At 45.3% G+C, this 18,965-nt stretch overlaps 1 protein-coding gene across 3 annotated transcripts in view; it reads left to right on the forward strand.

Moving 5' to 3' along the window:
- The window catches only part of LOC110530995 (protein unc-13 homolog A), a 115,491-nt gene that overhangs the window by 60,856 nt on the left and 35,670 nt on the right, over nucleotides 1-18,965 (forward strand). For all 3 annotated transcript variants that reach the window (XM_036986344.1, XM_036986346.1, XM_036986345.1), the window contains exons 10-19: nucleotides 340-1,449; nucleotides 1,674-1,776; nucleotides 7,982-8,025; nucleotides 8,744-8,822; nucleotides 10,527-10,538; nucleotides 10,838-10,915; nucleotides 11,313-11,532; nucleotides 12,604-12,831; nucleotides 13,663-13,804; nucleotides 14,387-14,556. In XM_036986344.1, the coding sequence (XP_036842239.1) occupies nucleotides 340-1,449; nucleotides 1,674-1,776; nucleotides 7,982-8,025; nucleotides 8,744-8,822; nucleotides 10,527-10,538; nucleotides 10,838-10,915; nucleotides 11,313-11,532; nucleotides 12,604-12,831; nucleotides 13,663-13,804; nucleotides 14,387-14,556 (2,186 nt within the window). The remainder of the gene's footprint in view (nucleotides 1-339; nucleotides 1,450-1,673; nucleotides 1,777-7,981; nucleotides 8,026-8,743; nucleotides 8,823-10,526; nucleotides 10,539-10,837; nucleotides 10,916-11,312; nucleotides 11,533-12,603; nucleotides 12,832-13,662; nucleotides 13,805-14,386; nucleotides 14,557-18,965) is intronic.

The raw sequence follows: 18,965 nt of genomic DNA on the forward strand, positions 1-18,965 counted from the left end.
CTCGTCCTGTCTCTACTTCCTCCCTCCTCCACCTTTCTCTCGTCCTGTCTCTACTTCCTCCCTCCTCCACCTTTCTCTCGTCCTGTCTCTACTTCCTCCCTCCTCCACCTTTCTCTCGCCCTGTCTCTACTTCCTCCCTCCTCCACCTTTCTCTCGCCCTGTCTCTACTTCCTCCCTCCTCCACCTTTCTCTCGCCCTGTCTCTACTTCCTCCTTCCTCCACCTTTCTCTCGCCCTGTCTCTACTTCCTCCCTCCTTTGACTTCTCTCTTCCCTGTCTCTCACTCTTCCACTCTTCTTTTGCCCTCTCTTCTCTTTCTCCTCCCTCCGCTCCTCTCCAGCCCTACGGGGAGCTATGCGTCGTCGGCAGAGTTGAGTCGCTGCAGCAGCCAGCTGAGTGAGGAGGAGTACGGCCCAGAGTACAGAGAGAGGGATCCTTACGATGAGAACGACTCTTACCACTCCTGTCACTCCTCTGTCACCTACAGCAAGGGCTCTCCCGACTGGGACCCTGACGAGACCCAGGGGGGGTACAGCGATGAGGGGGGCTACAGTAAGGACGGGGGTGAGGAGGGGGCCCTCTATGAGGAGGATGACGGGGGCCTGTATGAGGAAGAGGGGACATATGAAGGAGAGGAGGGCGAGATTTATGACGATGAGGATTACCCTCTGGACGGCACCCTCAGTGAGGATATGGAGGTCCCCTACACCCCTACCCCCACCAGCACGGCACCCCCCACACTCGACGTCCCCGGTGCTTCTAGACCCCCCCTGGAAAAACAGCCTTCTCTGCATCAACATCAGGCGCCACCCGTCCAGCCGCCCAGCCAAGCCCCAAATCAAGCCCACCCTCCGACCATGGCTCCAGGAGGACAGCCCCTGGGTCAGCCACCCACCCAGGCCCCTCAACCACAATCTCAGCCACAGCCAGTCCCCGGCCCAGCACCAGCCCAGTCCTTCTTCTCCATGGCAAAGCCCTTCTCAGCAGCAGTAACAGGCCTGGCCTCATCTTTTCTGTCTTCTGGACTCCCCACTGCCCAACCTGCCCAGCCTCACCCCCCAGGCCCACAACCCCAGGCTCACCCCCCAGGCTCACAACCCCAGCCCCAGTCTGCCTCCTCCATTCCCCCGTCTCACCCTGCCACCGGGGCCCCTTCCCCTCAGGGCACGCAGTCCACAACCACTGGCCCTCCCTCCCAGCCGACCCCCTCCACTGCCCCCCCCTCTCAGGCCCAGCCCCCTGCCCAAACAACTCCCCAATCAGAGGGCCCCAATTCCAAACCCCCCCTGCCGGAGGACCAACACCTTCTAGAGGAAAACGAACCCCTTCCACCCGAGGTTAGGATCCCCACCCCCATAGAGGAGGAACCCTCCATGGAAGACGAGGAGCTGAGGTTTGACGAGAGCCGCCCCCCCACCCCCATAGAGGAGGTTGAGCCCATCCCTGAGAGGTAAACCCCCCCCCCCCTCCCAAATCTCTAATATTTTAGCCTTTCAGAGCAACAGGGGCATTTGTTTTATTGGGCCACCATATTGGGTGGACTGTGAAAAAGAACATGAATATGCATCTGAAATGACCCCCTATTCCCTATATAGTGCACTACTTTTGACCAGGGAGAGGGCCATTTGGGACCCAGACATGGAGTTGTTCTCAGTCCTGTTCTTGTCCCTGTAGTGGTCCTGTAGATGAGGAGCCCAAGGAGCCGGTGGACCCGTCGCTGCGGGCTAGAGAGAACTGGCTACGAATCATCAACAGGGTCCAACAGCAGCTTCGGGAGGTAAGATCTCCCACTCACACCTTATGCCCCAGTCCCATACAACTGTCCCGGTCCCATATAACTGTCCCAGTCCCATACAACTGTCCCGGTCCCATACAACTGTCCCGGTCCCATACAACTGTCCCAGTCCCATACAACTGTCCCAGTCCCATATAACTGTCCCAGTCCCAAACAACTGTCCCAGTCCCACACAACTGTCCCAGTCCCATACAACTGTCCCAGTCCCACACAACTGTCCCAGTCCCACACAACTGTCCCAGTCCCACACAACTGTCCCAGTCCCATACAACTGTCCCAGTCCCACACTACTGTCCCAGTCCCATACAACTGTCCCAGTCCCATACTACTGTCTCAGTCCCATACTGCTGCCCTATACCCCAGCCCTACCCCCATCTTCTTGCACTATACCCCACTATACCCCATCTTCTTGCCCTATCCCCAGTCATATACCCCATCCTCTTTCCCTCACCCCAGCCCTATACCCCATCCTCTTGCCCTATCCCCAGCCCTATACCCCATCTTCTTGCCCTATCCCCAGCCCTGTACCCCATCTTCTTGCCCTATCCCCAGCCCTGTACCCCATCCTCTTGCCCTATCCCCAGCCCTGTACCCCATCCTCTTGCCCTATCCCCAGCCCTGTACCCCATCCTCTTGCCCTATCCCCAGCCCTGTACCCCATCCTCTTGCCCTATCCCCAGCCCTGTACCCCATCCTCTTGCCCTATACCCCAGCCCTACCCCCATCTTCTTGTCCTATCCCCAGCCCTATACCCCATCCTCTTGCCCTATCCCCAGCCCTATACCCTATCTTCTTGCCCTATCCCCAGTCCTATACCCCATATTCTTGCCCTATACCCCAGCCCTACCCCCATCTTCTTGCCCTATACCCCATCTTCTTTCCCTATCCCCCATCTTCTTGCCCTATACCCCAGCCCTACCCCCATCTTCTTGCCCTATACCCCAGCCCTACCCCCATCTTCTTGCCCTATACCCCATCTTCTTGCCCTATCCCCAGCCCTACCCCCATCTTCTTGCCCTATACCCCATCTTCTTGCCCTATCCCCAGTCCTATACCCCATCTTCTTGCCCTATCCCCAGTCCTATACCCCATCTTCTTGTCCTATCCCCAGTCCTATACCCCATCTTCTTGCCCTATCCCCAGTCCTATACCCCATCTTCATGCCCTATCCCCAGCCCTATACCCCATCTTCTTGCCCTAACCCCAGCCCTATACCCCATATTCTTGCCCTATACCCCAGCCCTACCCCCATCTTCTTGCCCTATCCCCAGTCCTATACCCCATATTCTTGCCCTATACCCCAGCCCTACCCCCATCTTCTTGCCCTATACCCCATCTTCTTGCCCTATCCCCAGTCCTATACCCCATATTCTTGCCCTATCCCCAGTCCTATACCCCATATTCTTGCCCTATCCCCAGCCCTATACCCCATCTTCTTGCCCTATCCTCTTGCCCTATCCCCAGCCCCCTACCCCATCCTCTTGCCCTATACCCCAGCCCTACCCCCATCTTAAAGTCTTCCCGACCCCATGTAGCATACCTAACCAGCCTTGTTTCCAGATCCAGCCTGCACCCCAGTCCCATCCTTAGTGCTTTATCCAGATGAAGGGAGGAAGAGAGGGACAGTAGTAGACACATTCTAAAAGTCTCTGAAGTACTTTTTGCAGAGCTTTGAAAAATGAATGTGATATGCATTATTTACTGCCAAAGTCGGGTGAATGGGTTCCCGATGTGCATTTAGATACAGCAGTGCAGACCTAATGTGTCTTACACAGTATACAATTAATATTTTAAATGATCTGGAGATACATTTTATATAGATGTTGGTGCACATTTGCCCTTGGTATGGAAAATAACTCACTCAACTCTGTCTTTCAGTCATACAGAACTGCTAAAATAATTGATTTGAATGTTTACTTTGGCTTGATTGATTTGTTTATTAGTTTGCTCACATTTCTTCACATATCATTTTGCTAATCATTCTTTTTGTATAGAATGAATAATCACTTTCTTTGATGTTTATGTTGGTGTTTGTCACTGTGTTTATGTTTTGGTATTTTGTTGATTTCCCTTATCACCCCTTTTGTTTTTTTGTCCCACTACTTCGTTTTCTTTCCAGTTTCATGTCATTGTCATAGCGATACTCACATGCACTCTGGTCGGCCATGATTGGAGCAGATTGACAGGTGGGTACAAAGTGATTGGTTGTTCAAGATAATGGATGACCTGTTGGCCAATGATGTTTCAGTAATGTCCTGCAGTGCTCACATTCATTTTCGCTTTAATTTGACCTTTTCCATTTCACTTGTCAACAACTACGTTGCATAATCTTATCTAATGTTTCCTTGTTAGAATTTCATGGATACTCTGCACATTCATTATTATGATTTTAGAACTGTAACAATCTCTCAGCAAAGCCCGTAGAACTTAACTACAGTCAGGTGAAATTAGAAAGAAACTTTTCCATCAATATATTTGCAGTGTTGCCTGCGAAATCAATCCATAACATACTTGTTTATACCTCTTCATATTCTGACGCAGTATGATTTTGATTTTGCTTTCAGGAGTTCTTCATGGGTTTATGATCATTCTGCCTGTGCAGATTCAAGCTGGCCTTAGATAAAACCAAACAAACAGAGTCATGATGTGGGAGGCAGAATCCCAAGGTTAAATGAGTAATAACTCTCTCTCTCTCTCCGTGTCTCTCTCTCCGTGTCTCTCTCTCTCTGTCTCTCTCTCTCTCGCTCGCTCTCTCTCTCTCGCTGTCTCTCTCTCTCGCTGTCTCTCTCTCGCTGTCTCTCTCTCTCGCTGTCTCTCTCTCTCGCTGTCTCTCTCTCGCTGTCTCTCTCTCTCTTGCTGTCTCTCTCTCTCTCTCTGTGCCTCTCTGTGTCTCTCTCTCTCCGTGTCTCTCTCTCTCTCCGTGTCTCTCTCTTTCCGTGTCTCTCTCTCTCTGTCTCTCTCTCTCTCGCTGTCTCTCTCTCTCGCTGTCTCTCTCTCGCTGTCTCTCTCTATCTCTCTCTCTCTCTGTGTGCCTCTCTCTCTGTGCCTCTCTCTCTGTCTTTCTCTCTCTCGCTCTCTCTCTGTCTCTCTCTCTCTCTCTCTCTCTCTGTGCCTCTCTCTCTGTGTCTTTCTCTCTCTCGCTCTCTCTCTCTCTCTGTGTCTCTCTCCCTCTCTCTCTCTCTCTCTCTCTGTGTCTTTCTCTCTCTCGCTCTCTCTCTGTCTGTGTGTCTCTCTCTCTGTGTGTCTCTCTCTGTGTCTCTCTCCCTCTCTCTCTGTCTCTCTCTCTCTCTCTCCCTCTGTGCCTCTCTCTCTGTGTCTTTCTCTCTCTCGCTCTCTCTCTCTCTGTGTCTCTCTCCCTCTCTCTCTCTCTCTCTGTGTCTTTCTCTCTCTCGCTCTCTCTCTCTGTGTGTGTCTCTCTCTCTGTGTGTCTCTCTCTGTGTCTCTCTCCCTCTCTCTCTGTCTCTCTCTGTGTGTTATCCATAAGGCTAAAGCAGGCTAAATTAAATAGCCTAAATTATACAGAAACAAATAAATCATTCAAAATAGGCTACGTCACCAGAAAGCATGGCAGGAAAACAGTTCGGAAAGCAAATGGCTATTGCTGTAAAGAGACGACAAAGAAAAGACTCTAATCTGTATTTTTTGTTGTAAAAATTCTTAACTTAATTAAGCAAACGGGGCGGCAGCATAGCCTAGTGGTTAGAGCATTGGACTAGTAACAGAAAGGCTGCAAGATCAAATCTCTTAGCTGACAAGGTACAAATCTGTCATTCTGCCCCTGAACAGGCAGTTAACCCACTGTTCCTAGGCTGTCATTGAAAATAAGAATTTGTTCTTAACTGACTTGCCTAGTTAAATAAAGGTAAAATATATATATATATATATTTTAAACACTATAGCCTATCTTATTAGCATCGGCCATATCCCTGGTGAGTGTGCATATTCACTCTTTATCATTGTTGGGTCAGAGCCACTTGAACATTTTTGTTGGTTGACAAGGTGTCTCCCCTTCTCGAGGGCCGATTATATGGATCCTACAACATGGTTTTTATGGATCTGTTTGTCAGTCTCAGCAGAGTAGGCTACCCTGTAATGTTTGGTGTATAAACAATGATGATGCTAATGTTCCAGTCTTAGAAAGTGTAGTAGAAATGCATGAAATGTGTTTATAAAAGGCCAAATCTTTCCTGTGCAAAGAAAGGAGAAGTGTATCTGATATAGTCTCCTCTACACCACTGCATGCTCAGCCGTGCATGGAACCGTCTGTTTTGCGAACAGTGATTAAGTTATATTATTAGCCTAATTATGACAATCCAATCTACTAATCACATTAGGATTAGTAGGCTATCTTTCGTAAGTCTGTAAATGCCATGATGCCTGGAATGCTTTTTTTATGGTGAAAATTAGCTTCCCCAAACTCACATGCTGCCTATGCTGCAAAGGTGTGTTCAGTTAAAGCCGCTGTTTGGGAATGGTACGTCTACTTTGGGACTTTTGAATGAATTAAATACATGTTTACCCTCAAATCATACTTAATATGCCCTTATAGGTCTATGGCAGAGCTGCTCAGTTCCAGGGCTTGAGGGACAAAGAATGGCTGGTTTTCTTTTCCTCTTTGGTCAATTCATGTCATTGGCCTGAGAGTTCACTTACCGGGTGTCCCAATTCTGAGCGGTTTCTTCAGTAGAAGGTCCTCCTCAAGGTCTCTGTAGAAGTGATTTCACAGTTTACTAGGTCTAATTTAGCTCTATGACTTAGAGAAGGAATGAGAGGGAGGGAGGGAGGTGGGAACAAGAGAAGGAAGGAAAGAGTGAAGAGAATAAAGAGAGAGATAAAAATAGAGGTAGAGAGAGAATTGGGTCTGTGCAGTTTTAAGAGCATTCTCTGAGGTCTGAGGTAGTCATCAGTGGTGGAAAAGGTCTGGATATCCCTGTTAGAGGGCTCGGGGCATCCTCCCCCACAAGGAAGAAAAAAATCTAATTTTCCAGCTAAATGCTGCACTCTAGTGCACTCCTGACATGCTCCTCAAGGCCGGCCCGCTCATTAGGCAGGATTAAGCGGCAGTTTTTGGCAGCAGATTGATGAAGGTAGCATTTTCTAAGCTAAACTGACCAAGACGCACCTCCAACAACACATAAAACCTCACATAATTCTGCCCAAAAACAATGAGTGTCCAGTTTGTCAAAGCCAGGGATGCAAAATATTTCACTTGTCCATTCCCAGCACGCCTCTCCAGTGTCCTGTTGGAGAGACGCGTCACTGCAGCGCTCCACCAACGTTCAGTTAAACAAATGATCTAACATAAATCATGTAGCAGATATAGGATATAGTAGAACTAGCCTTTTCTTTAGCCTACAGGATGGAGATACAATGTATGACAATGTAATGAGATGGAACCCTTTTACATCATACAGGTTTCTCTAGCCTAACCTAAATGGTGCCCAAACAAATACAAAATGTACTAATAAACAATACAAAATGGACAGTCAGGACTACTCAAAACTGCTGTCCAGGAGTTTCAGCCCGTGGACAAAATTGTCATGATCAGTGGTTTCAAGTTTGGTTTCCATTGCGAAAAATAAAATAATTCTGTATTTCCCGCTGTGTAAACACATTGCCAATAGGCTCAGGATAACTCCTGATAAGGTTGGATAGCTGATATTCAGAGCTTAAAAAGAAAAACGGATTATTCACAGGAATCAGGACTAGTAAAGCCAATACAACGGCCTGTTTAACAAACAGTGGGCCTACCACGTGGATGGCATTCATAACATTCCATTGTGGCCGACATGGTAGGCTACACCCCAGTATGCACAGACCGACGCTGACACCTTTTGGACGTCTTGTTTTGGTCCTGTCCGTACCAGTCTTGATGTCCATGGACGTTGGTTTTTGGTCCAGTCCGGATCAAATTTGAACCAATCATAGGCATTTATGTTTGGTTCAGATTTTGTCCAGTCTGGACCAGCCTTGATTTGGCCCAAACATAGACGTCTATAAATTACGCCTTTTCAACTTTCATTCAAAATCGAAAATCAACCTAATTTCATTGTCTGAAAAAATACGTATTTTAGACATCTTTTCGTCACAATGCCCAGGATGCTCTGATGCTTTCAAAAGAGTAACTGTACTCTTCTCTCTCTCCTCCTCCCCGTCTTCTCTGTCTCTCTGCCCCCTCTCTCTCCAGGCACGAGGAGAGACATCCAATTCTTTGTGGTTTGGTAAAGGAGGGTGAGTTATCAGTCACATCCACTAACTCTACCCCTTTACTCAGTACAGTTAACACAATGAGATTAGTATTGGCATATTTATAGTACACGCTGTTCTAAATAGAATAGTATTACAATAATCATTAAATCAATGATTGCCACTACTGTAAATATGTTCAACTGTAAAGTGTAAATGTTCAGATTTTCTTCTTAAAAGAGAGCCTGTCTCAGATAGTGTTTCCTGCGCTGGCCCCAGTCCAGTGAGTATTGACCGGTTGGCTGGGTGCCCTGAGTGGACTGGCAGCTCATTTGTAAATGAGGCAGACCTTATATTAGTGTGACCGTTACTGCATACAGAGTAACCAGCCCATTAACTGTACTGCCAGTAAGCCAAATACACATCTGGTTGCCCATTCATTCAGGTGGAGGATTTCATACATAGAAATGTGTAATGAAACTGCCAATGAGTCCTTGGGTCTCTCTGGTCACCTGGGATATATATTTCAGTGGCCAGGAAGTGACCACCCTCTAGAATAGACACGGACAGGAGAGGACAGTTACTAGATTATCCAGATTTACAAAGTAAACAGCCATCAGTTCACTTCAACAAAAGAGTCTAAACTTCCTAGTAGCAGCGTATATAGTTATGAGTATATACTGTATATATATATGTATTTCTGAAATACAGTATCTGAGTTGTCTCAGGTGTGTGTAACAGTATGATGATTTTACCTGCTCAGGGTGGGAGAGGTTTTGTACAGCATCGACAGCATGCCTGATCTGCGCAAGAAGAAAGGCCCCTGCCTGGTCAAAGACCTGGTAAGAGACCACCCACACACACACCCACACACACACACACACACACACACACACACACACACACACACACACACAAAATGAGGGATTACCATTCTCCAGTGGATGTTGTGACAGAAAGTCTATAGCTATGGCTCTCACTGTGGCACCCTCTGCCTGAGTCATGTAGGTGAATTGCTGACAGACAGCGAATAAGACAGCCGTATGGAAATTGGGGGAGAGAGCAGAATACATTAAAACCTAAGAGCTGTTTGAGGTCACAGTAGATCATGTTAGAGAACATTATCACACAAACAAAATATACACACACAGAACAGACTCTACACACACACACATACAAAATGGACACACACACACACTAACATACACACACACAAAACAGACTCAAACACACATACAAAATAGACACACACACACAAAACACTCACACACACACAAAATAGACACACACACAAAACTGACTCACACACACACACACACACACACACACACACACAAAATATACACACACAAAACTGACTCACACACACACACACAAAACTGACTCACACACACACACACAAAATAGACACACACACATGCACAAAATAGACACACACACACACAAAAATGACTCACACACAGACACACACACACACACACACTCAAAATAGACACACACTTTTTTACATACACACCCTCTGCCCCCCTTCCAGTTTCTTCTCAAACACACACACAAAATAGACACACACACAAAGAGTTACACACACACAAAATAGACACACACACAAAACAGACACACACACATACACACACACACACACACACACATTCAAAATAGACATACACACACAAAACAGTCACACACACACACAAAATAGACACCACACACACACACACAAAGACTCACACACACACACAAAACTGACTCACACACACACAAAACTGACTCACATACACACAAAATAGACACACACACACAAAACACACACACACACAGAAAACTGAATCAAGGCCTCCTGGGTGGCGCAGTGGTTAAGGGCGCTGTACTGCAGCGCCAGCTGTGCCACCAGAGACTCTGGGTTCTCGCCCAGGCTCTGTCGTAACCGGCCGCGACCAGGAGGTCCGTGGGGCGACGCACAATTGCACTCCGGGTTAGGGAGGGCTTGGCACAGCGTCGTCCGGGTTTGGCCGGTAGGGAAATCCTTGTGCACCAGCGACTTCTGTGGTGGGCCGGGCGTAATGCGCGCTAACCAAGGTTGCCAGGTGCACGGTGTTTCCTCCGACACATTGGTGCGTCTGGCTTCCGGGTTGGAGGCGCGCTGTGTTAAGAAGCAGTGCAGCTTGGTTGGGTTGTGTATGGAGGACGCATGACTTTCAACCTTCGTCTCTCCCGAGCCCGTACGGGAGTTGTAGTGAGAGACGGAGATAGTAGCTACTAACAATTGGATACCATGAAATTGGGGAGAAAAAGGGGTAAAATTCAAGAAAGAAAACTGACTCACAAACAAAACATATACAAATTTGAGTAAAAATAGTTTACATTTTTTTTACTCACACACGCTTTTTTACAAACACATCCTCTGCCCCCCTTTCAGTTTCTTCTGTATCTTATATTAACATTTATGAGACGAATCAATATTCTATTAGAAATTCTGATATGGGGCTTGTTTATTTACATATATGTTCCCTTTCCCCTCCCCTTGTCTCTCTCCTCCCATCGTGCAGTTACAGGCCATGGTGAGTACTGGGACCAGTCTGCTGGTGTAGCACCAAAACACTTAAGCTCTCTTGTAATACCCATACTTTAATTACCAAGGCTCAAATTCATGTCTCTCTCTCTCTAACTCTCTCTCGCTCTCTCTTTCTTTCTCTCTCTCTCTCTCTCTCTCTTTTTGTCTCTCTCTCTATCTCTCTCTTTATCTCTCTCTTTGTCTCTCTCTCTCTCTCTCTCTTTGTCTCTCTCTCTCTTTGTCTCTCTCTCTCTCTCTCTCTTTGTCTCTCTCTCTCTCTCTCCCTTTCTCTCTCTCTCTCTTCAGTCTATGGCCTCTCAGAACGCTCGGAAGGCTGGGATCACCACAGCGATGGCATGCAGCACCCTCGGCAATGAGGACCTGGTGGGTCACATGACCTCTGACCTTTGACCACCGCCTGTCTCAGCACAGCTATAAATATCCATTCAGTTCAATTCTAATTTCAGTCAACTTCATTAGTATTATCCTAAGGGGTCATTTCCACTGGAAGAGCATAACACTTAGAAGAGATCTATCCGACCACATTTTATTGCTGAGATGCAATTGATTTATTAAACAGCTGAGGTTTTTATCAGCTAGCTGCTTTTGTCAGGCAGTATGCATGTATAATTAATACCACACTCCTCCCTCTGCCTCTCTCATGCTCCCTCTCTCCCTCCCTCTCTGTCTGTCCTATCTATCTATCTGTCTCTCTCTCTGCCTCTCTCTCTCTCTGCCTCTCTCTGCCTCTCCCCTTCCTCCCCCTCCTCTCATTCTGTAGAAAAGTCACGTTTATAAGAAGACCCTACAGGCTCTGATCTACCCCATCTCCTGCACCACGCCCCATAACTTTGAGGTGTGGACGGCCACCACTCCCACCTACTGCTATGAGTGTGAGGGGCTGCTGTGGGGCATCGCCCGCCAGGGCATGAGGTGCTCCGAGTGTGGGGTCAAATGTCACGACAAGTGTCAGGACCTGCTAAATGCCGACTGCCTGCAGAGTAAGGAACACACGCAACACACACAGACGCAGACTAACACTCTCTCTCTCTCTCACACACACACACACACTAGGACTGTGACAATACCAGTGTCGCAATATTTTTATTACCATGGCAAAAATGAAAACACGAAGCAGGTCCTTTAAAAAGCTGCTGTATGTAAATATTGTGTGCTATAGCTAGGAAAATAAAGACGTGACTCTGGATGACATCATAATGATGTTTGTTTCAACATTAAGGCTGTTTTCCTAAACAAGTTAAATCCACTTCCTGCTTTGTTTCCTGGCCACGATACTAATGAGTATCGTCATACACACACACATATACACAAACACATACACACGTCTAACACTCTGACCTTTTTCGATTGACATCCCATTACTCTCCTCCCTCTCGTTCTTCACCCTCTTCCTTTCCAATGTATCTCCTGAGTAATGTGCTGTCATCCCCCTGAGTAATGTGCTGTCATTCCCCTGAGTAATGTGCTGTCATCCCCCTGAGTAGTGTGCTGTCATCCCCCTGAGTAGTGTGCTGTCATCCCCCTGAGTAGTGTGCTGTCATCCCCCTGAGTAATGTGCTGTCATCCCCCTGAGTAATGTGCTGTCATCCCCCTGAGTAATGTGCTGTCATCCCTCTGAGTAATGTGCTGCCATCCCCGTGCGTCTCTCCTCTCTCACTCCTGGACTTCTCTTCATCCTTTTACTTCCTCTAATTCACATTCCCCAAGATGGGCTTTTAGCCTAACCCTCCACTGATTTACAGTCTGTATCTCCTGTCACCCATTCCCAAGTATTCCTTAGGAGCCTTTCATTTGAAGGTTTACCCAATTGACCCTCACTGCCTCTTCCCTCCCTCTCTCTCCTATTCTATATTTACTGTATACCCTCTCTCTCACGCTCTCCTTCTCCCTCCTTCTCACTGAGTACACTCCTTTCTTCCTCTCTCTCCTTCTCTCTCTCCGAGTACACTCCTTTCTTCCTCTCTCTCCTTCTCTCTGAGTACACTCCTTTCTTCCTCTCTCTGTTCTTTTCCTATCCTCACTCCCTCTTCACCCACCGCTCTCATTTCCAGGGGCAGCGGAGAAGAGTTCTAAGCACGGGGCAGAGGACAGAACCCAGAACATCATCATGGTTCTAAAGGACAGAATGAAGATCAGAGAGAGGAACAAACCGGAAATCTTCGAGCTCATCCAGGAAGTGTTTACCGTCGTCAAGGCGACGCACGCCACGCAGATGAAGCAGATCAAACAGAGCGTGCTCGATGGGACGTCCAAGTGGTCGGCCATGATCAGCATGACTGGTAAAAATAGGACTAGGATTGGGATTTGTCGGGACCCGGTTACGAACTCGGGTCTCCGGTGTGAGAAACAGTCACTTAGTAAACTGAGCCACTAATAGTCGTCAGAACCCAGAAGATGAGGCAGACACAGCAGTACTAGAGACGGTGATTTAATAAAGAAAAAAGGAAAAGATCTTCAGGCAAAAATATAAATCCACAACGTCAAAAGTAATTCCAAGAGAAAAAATGTATATCCTCCAAGACACAAGGAAAATCCACAGTGGTAAGAACAGCAGGGAAAAAACAAACCTCAAAAGAATCATCAAAAACAAAACCAGAGTATCTCAAGACACTCCAACTAGCGAAACAAAAGTTCACAGCATAGCTGGGTGCTAACATACAAACACAGAGCAAAGAACTGAGGAACACTAAGGGTTGAAATACATTCAAGGGAAATGAGGCACAGGTGCAACTAATAACTAGAACAAGGGAAAACAAAAGGGTCAAAAAGCACAATGGGGGCATCTAGTGACCAAAACCTGAACAATCCTGGCCAAATCCTGACAGGATTAAGATTGAGATTAGGTTTAGTAGGGGTTTGGATAAAGGTTCAAATTGGAGGGGGTGTTAGTTACTGTCTTGCAGTAGGAACTTCACTTCAGTAGACTCACCTTTGCCAACCGGAGTAGAAATGATATTTTACATGTTTTGTATTTGAGTACTTTAGCAGATGCTCTTATACGAAGTGATTTTATGTGTATTCAAGTACGGAGGCTGAAACAACCATTTAGTTAATACTCTCTGTGTGACGTATGCCCAAGGTCTAATGGTGTGACTGTGTGCCTCTCTCAGTGCAGTGTGCTCAGGGCCTCCAGGCCAAGGACAAGACTGGTTCCAGTGACCCCTATGTCACAGTTCAGGTGGGCAAGACCAAGAAGAGGACCAAGACTATCTACGGCAACCTCAACCCTGTCTGGGAGGAGAACTTCCACTTGTGAGCATAGCGAGTGTGTGTTTCTGTCTGTCTGCGTGCGTGGGTGGGGATGTGTGGTTCAAATCATTAAATCAAATTGTATTTGTCACACGCTTCATAAAAACAGGTGTAGACTAACAGTGAAATTCTTCCTTATGTCCCCTTCCCAACAACGCAGAGAGAAACATAAATAATAGAAACATAATAACACTATGAATAAATAGACAATGATTAACAATAACTCGACTATATACAAGGGGTACCAGTACCGAGTCCATGTGCAGAGGTACGAGGTCATTGAGGTAGATGTGTGCATATATGGAGGGTTATAGTGACTAGGCAGCAGGATAGATAATAAGCAGTAGCAGCAGCGTATGTGATGAGTCAAAAGAGTTGGTACCAAAGGGGTCAATGCAGACAGTCCAGGTAGCTATTTGGTTAACTATTTCATTAACCATTTAGCAGCCTTATGGCTGTTCAGGGTCCTGCTGGTTCCAGACTTGCCGTATGGTAGCAGAGGGAACAGTCTATGACATGGGTGGCTGCAGTCTTTGACAATGTTTAGGGCCCGGTTACATCTGACATAGTTTCTTCATCTCATAGTGAATGCCACAACTCGTCGGACCGTATTAAGGTACGCGTGTGGGATGAGGACGATGACATCAAGTCCAGGGTGAAGCAGAAGTTCAAACGGGAGTCAGATGACTTCCTGGGTCAGACCATCATCGAGGTCCGCACGCTCAGCGGAGAGATGGACGTCTGGTACAACCTGGGTGAGTGATGAGAAGGGGCGAATCAGGAAGTGAGGGAGTTGTGGGAAAGGAGATGAACAGGAAGGAAGACAAGTGAGTGTGTTGTAGTTATTCTGACAGACAAGAGAACAGACATGTTGATGTGAGTCTGTTGTAATTCTCTGACAGACAAGAGAACAGACATGTTGATGTGAGTCTGTTGTAGTTATTCTGACAGACAAGAGAACAGACATGTTGATGTGAGTCTGTTGTAGTTATTCTGACAGACAAGAGAACAGACATGTTGATGTGAGTCTGTTGTAATTCTCTGACAGACAAGAGAACAGACATGTTGATGTGAGTCTGTTGTAGTTATTCTGACAGACAAGAGAACAGACATGTTGATGTGAGTCTGTTGTAGTTATTCTGACAGACAAGAGAACAGACATGTTGATGTGAGTCTGTTGTAGTTATTCTGACAGACAAGAGAACAGACATGTTGATGTGAGTCTGTTGTAATTATTCTGACAGACAAGAGAACAGACATGTTGATGTGAGTCTGTTGTAGTTATTCTGACAGACAAGAGAACAGACATGTTGATGTGAGTCTGTTGTAATTCTCTGACAGACAAGAGAACAGACATGTTGATGTGAGTCTGTTGTAATTCTCTGACAGACAAGATAACAGACATGTTGATGTGAGTCTGTTGTAATTCTCTGACAGACAAGAGAACAGACATGTTGATGTGAGTCTGTTGTAGTTATTCTGACAGACAAGAGAACAGACATGTTGATGTGAGTCTGTTGTAATTCTCTGACAGACAAGAGAACAGACATGTTGATGTGAGTCTGTTGTAATTCTCTGACAGACAAGAGAACAGACATGTTGATGTGAGTCTGTTGTAATTCTCTGACAGACAAGAGAACAGACATGTTGATGTGAGTCTGTTGTAATTCTCTGACAGACAAGATAACAGACATGTTGATGTGAGTCTGTTGTAGTTATTCTGACAGACAAGAGAACAGACATGTTGATGTGAGTCTGTTGTAATTCTCTGACAGACAAGAGAACAGACATGTTGATGTGAGTCTGTTGTAATTCTCTGACAGACAAGAGAACAGACATGTTGATGTGAGTCTGTTGTAATTCTCTGACAGACAAGAGAACAGACATGTTGATGTGAGTCTGTTGTAATTCTCTGACAGACAAGAGAACAGACATGTTGATGTGAGTCTGTTGTAGTTATTCTGACAGACAAGAGAACAGACATGTTGATGTGAGTCTGTTGTAATTCTCTGACAGACAAGATAACAGACATGTTGATGTGAGTCTGTTGTAATTCTCTGACAGACAAGAGAACAGACATGTTGATGTGAGTCTGTTGTAATTCTCTGACAGACAAGAGAACAGACATGTTGATGTGAGTCTGTTGTAGTTATTCTGACAGACAAGAGAACAGACATGTTGATGTGAGTCTGTTGTAGTTATTCTGACAGACAAGAGAACAGACATGTTGATGTGAGTCTGTTGTAATTCTCTGACAGACAAGAGAACAGACATGTTGATGTGAGTCTGTTGTAGTTATTCTGACAGACAAGAGAACAGACATGTTGATGTGAGTCTGTTGTAATTCTCTGACAGACAAGAGAACAGACATGTTGATGTGAGTCTGTTGTAATTCTCTGACAGACAAGAGAACAGACATGTTGATGTGAGTCTGTTGTAATTCTCTGACAGACAAGAGAACAGACATGTTGATGTGAGTCTGTTGTAATTCTCTGACAGACAAGAGAACAGACATGTTGATGTGAGTCTGTTGTAGTTATTCTGACAGACAAGAGAACAGACATGTTGATGTGAGTCTGTTGTAATTCTCTGACAGACAAGATAATAGACATGTTGATGTGAGTCTGTTGTAATTCTCTGACAGACAAGAGAACAGACATGTTGATGTGAGTCTGTTGTAATTCTCTGACAGACAAGAGAACAGACATGTTGATGTGAGTCTGTTGTAGTTATTCTGACAGACAAGAGAACAGACATGTTGATGTGAGTCTGTTGTAGTTATTCTGACAGACAAGAGAACAGACATGTTGATGTGAGTCTGTTGTAATTCTCTGACAGACAAGAGAACAGACATGTTGATGTGAGTCTGTTGTAGTTATTCTGACAGACAAGAGAACAGACATGTTGATGTGAGTCTGTTGTAATTCTCTGACAGACAAGAGAACAGACATGTTGATGTGAGTCTGTTGTAATTCTCTGACAGACAAGATAACAGACATGTTGATGTGAGTCTGTTGTAGTTATTCTGACAGACAAGAGAACAGACATGTTGATGTGAGTCTGTTGTAATTCTCTGACAGACAAGAGAACAGACATGTTGATGTGAGTCTGTTGTAATTCTCTGACAGACAAGAGAACAGACATGTTGATGTGAGTCTGTTGTAATTCTCTGACAGACAAGAGAACAGACATGTTGATGTGAGTCTGTTGTAATTCTCTGACAGACAAGAGAACAGACATGTTGATGTGAGTCTGTTGTAATTCTCTGACAGACAAGATAACAGACATGTTGATGTGAGTCTGTTGTAATTCTCTGACAGACAAGAGAACAGACATGTTGATGTGAGTCTGTTGTAATTCTCTGACAGACAAGAGAACAGACATGTTGATGTGAGTCTGTTGTAGTTATTCTGACAGACAAGAGAACAGACATGTTGATGTGAGTCTGTTGTAGTTATTCTGACAGACAAGAGAACAGACATGTTGATGTGAGTGTGTTGTAATTCTGTGACAGACAAGAGAACAGACATGTTGATGTGAGTCTGTTGTAATTCTCTGACAGACAAGAGAACAGACATGTTGATGTGAGTCTGTTGTAGTTATTCTGACAGACAAGAGAACAGACATGTTGATGTGAGTCTGTTGTAATTCTCTGACAGACAAGAGAACAGACATGTTGATGTGAGTCTGTTGTAGTTATTCTGACAGACAAGAGAACAGACATGTTGATGTGAGTCTGTTGTAGTTATTCTGACAGACAAGAGAACAGACATGTTGATGTGAGTCTGTTGTAATTCTCTGACAGACAAGAGAACAGACATGTTGATGTGAGTCTGTTGTAGTTATTCTGACAGACAAGAGAACAGACATGTTGATGTGAGTCTGTTGTAATTCTCTGACAGACAAGAGAACAGACATGTTGATGTGAGTCTGTTGTAATTCTGTGACAGACAAGAGAACAGACATGTTGATGTGAGTCTGTTGTAGTTATTCTGACAGACAAGAGAACAGACATGTTGATGTGAGTCTGTTGTAATTCTCTGACAGACAAGAGAACAGACATGTTGATGTGAGTCTGTTGTAATTCTCTGACAGACAAGAGAACAGACATGTTGATGTGAGTCTGTTGTAATTCTCTGACAGACAAGATATCAGACATGTTGATGTGAGTCTGTTGTAATTCTCTGACAGACAAGAGAACAGACATGTTGATGTGAGTCTGTTGTAATTCTCTTTATTTATTTTTTTTTATTTAACCTTTATTTAACCAGGCAAGTCAGTTAAGAACAAATTCTTATTTTCAATGACGGCCTGGGAACAGTGGGTTAACTGCCTGTTCAGGGGCAGAACGACAGATTTGTACCTTGTCAGCTCGGGGGTTTGAACTCGCAACCTTCCGGTTACTAGTCCAACACTCTAACCACTAGGCTACCCTGCCGCCCCTTGTCTCTGACAGACAAGAGAACAGACATGTTGATGTGAGTCTGTTGTAATTCTCTGACAGACAAGAGAACAGACATGTTGATGTGAGTCTGTTGTAATTCTCTGACAGACAAGAGAACAGACATGTTGATGTGAGTTTTAGATTAACTAACTTCAAATGAATGACTCGGGACGTCGGTTTTGATACGAAAGCTTCTTTTAGTAAGAATACTTGTTTACGTTACATTTAACAACAATTGTTTTGGTACAGAGCAATGCAGGTAAGATGCTATCGGAAAGTCAGCCACAATCACTCGCACCTGCACATAATTGGCGCGTTATCACTCATTCCTCTCGCAAGGCATTCTGGGACTTGCAGTCAAAAAGCGTAATTCAACAAAACCCAATACAATTACATATGCAAATAAATCTAAAGAAATATCTTTAGATACAGCTCAAAGAATAAACTGAAACATTAACTCTAACACATTAAAGTTACAACAGTGAGTCTGTTGTAGTTATTCTGACAGACAAGAGAACAGACATGTTGATGTGAGTCTGTTGTAATTCTCTGACAGACAAGAGAACAGACATGTTGATGTGAGTCTGTTGTAGTTATTCTGACAGACAAGAGAACAGACATGTTGATGTGAGTCTGTTGTAGTTATTCTGACAGACAAGAGAACAGACATGTTGATGTGAGTCTGTTGTAATTATTCTGACAGACAAGAGAACAGACATG

Source organism: Oncorhynchus mykiss, chromosome 8 (genome assembly GCF_013265735.2).
Source record: "Oncorhynchus mykiss isolate Arlee chromosome 8, USDA_OmykA_1.1, whole genome shotgun sequence".
NCBI lineage: Eukaryota > Metazoa > Chordata > Actinopteri > Salmoniformes > Salmonidae > Oncorhynchus > Oncorhynchus mykiss.